At 34.5% G+C, this 9,908-nt stretch overlaps 1 protein-coding gene across 5 annotated transcripts in view; it reads left to right on the forward strand.

Annotated features, from left to right (window-relative positions):
- Window positions 1-9,908, forward strand: part of LOC106871880 (protein-glutamine gamma-glutamyltransferase K) — a 427,287-nt gene that overhangs the window by 355,987 nt on the left and 61,392 nt on the right. For all 5 annotated transcript variants that reach the window (XM_052967482.1, XM_014918634.2, XM_014918631.2 and 2 more), the window contains one exon: window positions 6,900-7,160. In XM_052967482.1, the coding sequence (XP_052823442.1) occupies window positions 6,900-7,160 (261 nt within the window). The remainder of the gene's footprint in view (window positions 1-6,899; window positions 7,161-9,908) is intronic.

Here is a 9,908-nt window from a genome sequence, read left to right on the forward strand (position 1 = left end):
ATATATATATATATATATATACGTATATCTATATATAAATATATATAGATGGCAAGTATTTCATTAGATGACACTTATTCTTATTGTTGTTAATGTATGTTGTTTATCCTCATATCATTCCTAATCGAAGAGGCCTATTAGCGAAGTCGTTCCAACCGTGACTATCGAGTCCTTTTGTGTACCTAGTACTACATTTTCGAATGCGTCCTTCACTTTTTAAACAACACTGTGACTTGAGAGGAATTTGACTGTCATTTCTGACTGGTCGGTTAATTACGCAGAAGCCGCTTATTGTTTAAAGGGTGTTGCACTGCAATTAAAATAAACTTGCAGTAACCGATAATTGAAATTCACCTTCACGTGAGCTGAGTAGTTTCGTTGTGACATTAGTCTCTTCTTTTATCTACATATATTGACATTTGTTAAGTCAGATAAAGTAAAAATGGATGAAAGCAAGAAGGTTTTCGATGAAAAGATCCTTTGATATACTGCGTCGTTGATTTGTTGAACGTTCTGATCATCATTTGTAGCCACTTCACTTCTACATCACTAATACTTCGGAGAAATCCATTAAATTAGTAGAATGCCATTTTCAAGTTACATATTGAATAAACTTTTTCCTAGTTATGTATTAACTAACAACAATAGCATTACTAGAATGTTCCAGTGAAAATCCTAATATGTAATATAAACATGGAACGCTCTGAATATATTTCAATTACGTAATTTCCTCTTCTAAATTGACTACCGTTTCTAGAAAATTATTCTGATAGCAATCGTTATGTCGATAGTAGATAGATATCTTTCAACTACATCTGCCATCTGATAGAATGGTATTATTCACATATAAAGGACTTCGTTTACAGTTTATAGAATAAATAATTGACTAGCATGTGTCACAATTTATTTCTTTTCATACAGAATACAATATTTTATTATAAGCTTTAGTCATATGCTACACACAGTCTATTCTAGTATTTATATATGTGAGTGCGTATGAATGTATGTACAAATGTATGTGTGTATGTAAACATACATATATCTATATCTATCTATATATAGATAGATAAACACACACACACACACACACACACACACACACGCATATATATAATTTACTGCTCTGTTATTAATGGGATCAACAAAAATATACTCTATCCTGAGAGAGATAAATATCATTTAATATACCTAGTATTTAAGTTCGAGCTGTTATTAGTTTCATACTATGAAAATACAATAAGCTACAAAGCTTGTATAATGTCTTATGTTTTCAAGCAATCTTTCTCAACAAATTACATAACATGGCTTTTCATGATGAAAATTGACAGAGGACGCTGGTCTCTGAGAAGATGCAAGGACGGAGAATAGTAAGGTAATAGGAAAAAGTGCAATAAGAAAAATTCAAATAATGGAATAAGAAAAATGGAATAGTAAAAGAAAATCAAGCGTTACGACCTTTTTCCCGTTCGAATTAGGATTAATAATGTTGGCACAAATTGAATTAATTCAACGGCGGGGGCGGGGAGTCAAACTCTCTGAGACTGCATGTCAAATCCGGAGAGAGTCTTCTCCAGTTCAAGAAGGAAATTTATCCATATGTTTACATTTATTAAAAATTTCAGATCTGAAATGTTGTAGGTTTTTATATTTAAAAGAAATAAGAGCTCTTTCAGTTAATCAAAGCCTGCATTTCTTAGATCCATTAATGTATGGCGGTAATCGCTCGCCGATGCTCCACTTAATGGTGCGTAGTGCGCAGCTCTCAATCAATCTCAGATGTGACTAGTTAACTTCGTAGCTTTCTTCTTATTCACGTGTTGGAAAGAACATAGATGATTTGCGTGTCTTGTCTTGTTCTTTTTTTTTCTTCTAAAATTACCTTTGCATATACTAATGTAATTTTCTTTTGGGTTTCCTTATTTTGCAGCAATTCTGCGACTTCACCTCATAAACCACTAAGCCAATCGTGCATATCTGATCGAATGAGACAGTTTCTGGGTCTAGACAGTTACAACTCGAGTGGGTGCTTTATGTCAACTTAGTGTGATTTTTTTTCATATCGAGGCTGCAGTTCTATAAAACCGTTAATGAACGTCTATTAAAACTTTTTCTGTATTACCCTAGGCAACCATAGATACAATTACAACTGTCCAAACCGAGAAACTTGTCCACTTGACCAGGCATACATGATCAATTCAGTAGTTTATAAAGCCGAAGTCACAGCATTGCTCCAAAATAAGGAAACACAAAAGAAGAAAGCCACAAAGTTAGCTAGCCATATCTGGAATCTGAAGGCCAACTGCAAACCATACGCTAATGGATGAAAGAGGCGCATGTTTTGTTTAGATCTAAGAACCCTACGGACCAACTAAATTCTAGATCAGAAATTTTCAAGAAATGTAAACATATGGACAAATTTCTTTTGTTGAACTTATGATTTCAGTCAGGTATAACGATACTGATAACCACTCAGTATATTTATGCCTTAGGGTACATATGAGGTGATTGTAGAGCGTAATATCAATTAATGAAAGTTTCTAATATGTGAAGCTTGCGACAAGAGCTAAGTGATCTTAAATTTTCTGGTCTAAGATCTGGAGCGAAAAGAGAGATTGCAACTAGAATGCAGTTAGGAAAGAATAATGTCCACAGTAACATGTGCACATTTGAATCTGAGAACTTCACCAAAGCTGCATGCAGGCAAACCGGATAATAGGAAAGCTGCTGGAAGAGACCTAATAGATGGATACTGATACAAAAATCTGATTTTCTACAGAAAGCCTTCAATATGCATATTGATAAAAAAAAACTATGGGACGCCTGACTGACACACCAAATTGGCTTACTCTAGCACGGACAGATCTTGCAACCAAGAATAAAGCCACCGATTTGGCAGAGAGTTATAGGCCCATAGCTTGCCTAAACATTATGTACAAGCTTTATGCAAGCTGTCTCGACCATTTCTTTCAAGATCATTTTGAGTTCATCAATATAGTGACTGATGTGCAGTAAAATGAGAGGGAGGAAGAGCGATAATGTACCGAACAAGTTTTGTATAAAGTAAGGTAACACTGCAGAAGACTTATCACAGTGTTGCTTGATTATAGGTATGCATTAGACTCTATTTCCAACTCGTGGCTGCTGAAGTCTCTGAATTTGGAATAAATACGTGCTTCCGTAGTTGCTGCCATTGAGAGGCTCACAAAGACCTGGAAAATAATCCTCATATTTACAAATATGAACAGAACTGTCGTCTCCGATGTCTTGCGGTAATTCTTTTATTTTAACACTAAATCTGTTATCCTTTTACTACAAAAATCCAATGGTTACATGCTAGGCTCTGCAAATGCCAGAGAAACCAATGAAGTCCATAATTTCTTTGTAGATTATCTGAAATGCAAAAACCAAAAAGAAAAAAGCAGCTAGAGTAGATAACATTTTCAAGTGATGTAGGAATGGAATTTGGACAAAAAAAAGTATTTGCATGTGATCGTGGGACTTGAAAAATCAGTTACCCAGACCCAAAACTTGAGCACTAAGTTTCTCTCTATACCTCCTGTCCCATACAAAGAATGCTATGAATATCTGGGCATTGTTTAAAATACATCACACGGATAAGATATGGCAGTCGAAATTCTTCTCTTACAACACAATACATTTACAGCACCAATGCGACACCAACGTTTGGGATAGCTAACAGTTTGTAGTAGAAACTCACCCCACAGACATTAAAACCTGCAATAACCTGGCATCAGCTGGAAAATTACACAGAAACAGTGATATCGATAGGCTTTACCTAAGGTAAGACGAAATGAGTAGACATATTTCGAATATTGTGTAGTATCTCTCAGACAGCACCTGCAAAGCAACATCAGTAAAAATAAAGTTATAAGCCTAGGGTCGAAAAGTGAAGAGAACAACACTCAGCGTGAGCTCCTCATGAGCTTAATCTCTTCCTGACGACATTCCATAATACCCTTGAACCGCTGGACAAACATGTCTCAAAGAAGACCTGAATGTGAAACGCTCAATATATATATATATATATATATATATATATAAAGAAAAACACCATGCATAGACTTGAAGATGACACTAATATCGAAATGAAGTGCAACCTCTTTTTCGACTTTTGATCGCTACATCACAGCACTCTTCGAATGCAATACTCATGTAACCCAAAAGTAGGAGTTTGCTACAAACATCTAATAAACAAAAGAGGCAGTGAAGCCATTCAAACACCAACATGCATCAGAAAATATCGATTATATCACATTTTCGTGGAAGACACCACATGTAAGCAGCAGCTGTTCAAAGATATCATCAATATATTACCTCTCAAAGCGACATGACGTTGTCTCTAAAACAATATACGATGTTATTCGAAAAAAGACTGTCCTGGAATATGGAGAGTCTTGTTATTGAAAACATACATAAACATCACAAAGAATATTAGTAGAACATGTCCATCAAAACGTCTACAAACGCAAAACAAAAAAAAACAATTGTAGTTGTTTGGGACAGGCAAGACAATTATTTATTGTTATAGAGTTCAGCTTCCCTGCTTATGTGAATATCTCGACGAAAAGGAAGAGGATAATTATGAATTACTTCTTCAAGACATTCAGCTACTATACCCAGATTATAAATTCATATTTATACCAATTATAATTGACGTACCTGGTTTTGTTAGTAAATGTCTAATTAACCTGGAAAAGCTAGAATTTTCAAAAAAAGAAATAAATCTACTGTCGCGCACTTTACAAATTCAATCTGTAAGTGGAACGGTAATAATATGTAAGACTTTCTCAAGTTCAACATAGGGCATTGCTTTTATTATCTACATTCCAAGGAAGACTTCAGATATGTAATTAAGAATAGCAGAGACCTTACATACATACATACATACATACATACATACATACATACATACATACATACATACATACATACTTACGTGAGTATACATTTCTGCATCTCCAGCAATAAATCTTTGGGAGAGTTCAGATTATAGTTTCGTAGATAATTCCGTTGTTTCTCTTGTGATGAAAAATATATTTCATAATGAAGAGTTGTTTATGCTATTTGGCAATATCTTCAGACGGTTTGTAAATTTCGAGAAAACTGTTTTTTGATGTTTTCGTTCTTTTTTTCTGACAAAACTGGCTTTATGAATAAATATACGATTGTAAATCAGTTTTATAGTTTGACCTAAAAAGGAAACAAAAAAAGTTAGAGAGAAATGAAACCTTACAAAATATTCGTAGGAACTAATTCTATACTTCGGAATAAAAATTGAGTTTTTTCTTTCTACTTTTGTCTTCTTTTTTTTTTTTTTTTTTTTCTTGGATATGCGGTATAGGAAAATTATATTCCGCGCTTTATGTTTTTCATTTATTTTATTTATTTGATTTGATTTTCTTTTTCTTTCTTTTATTTTTAAAAATAAATTGTAACGTACTTTATCACTAAAAAAACAGCATCACTGTCTGCAGCTTTAAGGTTAGCAGAAACAACGAATATAGTTGCTCGAAAGTTTAATATTCACAGGCAATACATATCTCTGTTTTTGTTTTTTCGGTATAATAATTCATTTTATTAATATAAAAGGTTAGATTCGTGATGGTTTTAATTTCAGTTCACTAAGATAACTGAAAGACATTTTTGCCTGAAAAGATCTAGATTATTGGCTGCAAATTTTTAATTTACAGCCCTCAACCAATTGCCAAAACAGTTTTATCTAATCTGGCTTTTTTTCCTAACAACAACGAACAGCATCTATTATGTAGCCTCCTCCCATTCATCATTCACCGATTATATTCCGCAATTCTTCTGTGTGATATTACATTAATAGATATAGCACATATATGACAATATATTTGCCAAATCATCTTGAGCCATATCGTATGGTTAAGAGTACTGTATACGCGTATATAAAACATAACACATAAATGATTGCATTCATCGAAACTGATCTTTTCAATAAGCAATTTTTATTGCTACTTCTAAATCATTTCAACGTGAAGTCAATACCCATTCATGTTTCCCAAGTGTTTGAACGTTTCACTACGTAAAGAAAAATGTTGATTTGAATAAGTTTGATTTGTTCGACACCAACCTTTCTGTATTGTAGTACAAATAATACAACTATTTATTAGTAATAAAATTATATTTATTGATTGATTAGTTCACTGAGTGTCAAGATTGAATGCTCTGGGGCATAGAACTGTTTAAAACAAAACTGATGCATGAAATGCTACCATACATTTCTTAACAAAATTAAAACTAATTCAATTAGATTCCAATATAGCTTTGTGTTGTATTGTATAACAGAAGCGTATATCACTCTATTCATTCTTTTTCTGTGATAGAATCAGTTTTAATTTGACGGTTCAACGGGACAAATTGTCGTTGTTGCAATCATCGTGGTTGTCCTTACAATTACGGTTATATTATTTGTTTTCATTAGTCAATTGACTTTCAATCAACTGACAAGATCTCTGCTTTCCTGTTTTGTTCTGAGCAAGCAGCTTCTTAATACTCGGTCAGCAACATCATGCTTGTATTATAAAACATAACAAATAATTAAATCATCTTTTCTCTTACCCTTTTTGAAATATTATAAATATCCGAATTCCTCAGATCCATAAGTGGCGCTAGCGTACTTTATGTACTAAGCCAGTTATTATTAATTAGAATTACACCTTCTGTGGTAAGAATAAGGATTATACAGGGTGGTGCACGAAAAAGTAGCCCGGGTTCCATAGTATAGTGTAAATACAGAATGAAATTTACACACACACACACACACACACACACACACGTATATAAATATATATATTTATGAAAATGTAGATATTTTTGCTAATGAAGAAATGAATTCTGTTGTCTTTTTGCAGGAAGCCGTCCACTTCAAAGTAAAGGTACAGTGGTTTCTGTAAATCGTGTTCAAGAACTGAAATCAAACCAATGGGGTTACGAAATAACCAGTGTAGAAGAAAAGAAAGTGACTATGCGAGTTAGTTCGGCGTCTGATTGTATTGTTGGTAGATACCAGTTTTATGTGGATACATGTCATCTAAACCAGCAAAGTGACGTTGATAGCTACCGCTTTAAGAACCCTGATGATATTTACATCCTTTTTAATCCATGGTGTCAGGGTATGATTATTTTAATCTACATGTATTAAGATATATGTACGTCTGCTTTTGATATGTAAGCGTGTTTTAACATTAGTATTTATCAATGTTTTTTTTAGATGCTGTTGAAAATGCTTCTAGATAAACAGCCATGTAAACAAATGTCTGTAACTAATGTCTGTAACAAATGTCTGTAACGAACTACCCGTGAGAAATAAAGAGATTAATAAAAAATGCAGACAGAATAACATTTCTAATTAATTCTGGTCTACATTTCTCGGCGAATATTTTTATCAAAATGTCTCCAAAATTTAGTAAATTTTGGATTCTTTTCATAAAAGTTATATTTTTTATTATCTAGAAGTAATTTCCAACAGGTGTGTGGCAGATGCGCGCATGTGTGTATCTTTTGTTCGAATCATTGGACTACTGTCTTGACAAATATAGTCGAACAAATCGATTCCAGTACTTATTTTTAAAATCTCGTACTTATTCTATCGGGGTCGTTTTTGCCGAACCTCTAAGTTAGAGACGTAAAAACCGTCACCAGTTGTCAAGTGGTGATGAGAGGTAAACATAACAAAAGCACAAGCGCACATGTATACACGCGTGCAAACACATATACACATACATACATGCACACACACTCACGCACACACACACACCTATATGAGAGGTAATATTTATCCCCACTTAAACATGGATGCTCTGTTAGAACAAACTATACTGCGGTAGTTTCCATGAGAGAAACTCTCATTATGGCTTTCTGGTGCAAAATACACTCTTGTTTATATCGGGGAAATTAATCCCCACTGTCTCTAGCGGCGAGATCATCAGATCACGTGATTTCGATCTTGTTTCGTCTTGTTAATGATGGACACTCGACCGCTAGTGCAGCAGCAATTCATCTCCCACTAGCGCTGTATAGATTAGCAGTGCCAGAACAGGTGCTGGTGCTGCGATTAGCCAGTTAGCTTGTTAAAAAAAATTTATTAATATGTATGATTAGGTCGTCAAGTATGAAATTTGTAGTAAGGTATATGGTAAACTTTGACAGCTGCTCATTTTGCGCCATTATTATATTTTGACAATCTTTATTTTTTGTTAGAAAGCTGACACATCTATTTCTTTATTCTATCTTATTTTGCGCTTTAGAAAGTATTTATAAATTGTCTTTTGCTATTTTTGTTTAGAGTTGGATAAGTCGGAAATTCGTATAGTCTTGAAATATGAGTTCTTTCTTGGAAATACAGCATCAGAGACAGTTCGGAATATTAATGGAGTATTTCATTTTAATGTTATTACACAGCAGACAGTATCAAATTGGTTTGCAAAATTTCGTTCAATAACTTTGACCTCACAAATAAGCAACGCGGTCGACCAGAAACAAAAGTGGATAATGACGAACTGAAAGTCACTGTCGAGTCAGATCCATCTCAAAGTGCCCGTGAATTATCGTTGTTGTTTGGTGTTAGCAAGAAAACAATATTGACTCACTGTGTTCAAATCGGTAAAGTGAAATAGTTGGATAATAGGTTCCACGTGAACTCAATGAAAATCAGAGACAGCAACATTTGGAAGCCAGCATTATGCTACTTTCTCGTCACAAAAATGAATCATTTTTGAATCAAAGTGTAACATGCGTTGAGAAATGGATCCAATAAAACAACCGCAAACGTTCAGCACAATAGTTGGACAAAGACGAGCCACAAAAACACAGTCCAAAAAGCAAAATTCATCAAAAGATGCTGATGGTGTGTGTTTGGTGGTCTGGCGCAGGTGTGATCCATTATGATTTCATTAAACCTGGCTCATCGATCACGGCCGAAGTATACTGCAGCCAACTGGACAAAATGATGTAGAAACTCACAAAAAAAAAAAAAAACACCCTAGGTAAATCAACAGATCCACTCTTATTTTATTGCAAGACAACGCCAGACCACACATCACAAAAATGACAGTGGCAAAACTATAGGATTTGGAGTTGGAATTTCTCCATCATCCACCATACTCACCTGATCTTGCCTCCATTGACAACCACTTTTTGATAGAAAAAAAAAAAATTCCGACGATGCTGGACTGGACAAGCTACCACTTAAATAGCAAAAGTGTATTGATATGGGAGCATACTTTGATGAATAAAACTGTTCCTTATATTAATAAGACATTAGTAAACATTTTTCTTTTCTACAAATTTCATACTTGACGACTTAATGATACCGAGATGTAATAATTACTTCAACTTAAAAAAAGATGTTCTATTAGAATTAACTATACTACGCTAATTACATGAGAAAAACTCTCATTTTGGCATTCTGGTACAAGATGCTCTCTTGCTGGCGGGGAGATCAATCTACACTGTGTGTGTGTGTTTTATATATATATTAGGTGCAGGAATAGCTGTGTGGTTCGAAGCTTGCTTCCCAACCACATGGTTCCGGGTTCAGTCGCACTGCATGACACCTTGGGCAAGTGTCTTCTGCTATAGCCTCGGCTCGACCAAAGCCTTGTGAATGGTAGACGGAAACTGAAAGAAGCCTGTCGTATATATATATATGTGTGTGTGTGTGTCTGTGCTTGTTCCCCCACCATCACTTGACAACCGATGTTGATGTGTTTACGTCCCCGTAACTTAGAAGTTTCGCAAAAGACACGAATAGAATTAGTACTAGGCTTGCAAAGAAAAGTCCTGGGGTCGATCTGTTCGACTAATGTCGGTGCTCCATCATGGCCGCAGTCAAATGACTGAAAAAAGTAAAAGAATAAAAT

Source organism: Octopus bimaculoides, chromosome 1 (assembly GCF_001194135.2).
Source record: "Octopus bimaculoides isolate UCB-OBI-ISO-001 chromosome 1, ASM119413v2, whole genome shotgun sequence".
NCBI lineage: Eukaryota > Metazoa > Mollusca > Cephalopoda > Octopoda > Octopodidae > Octopus > Octopus bimaculoides.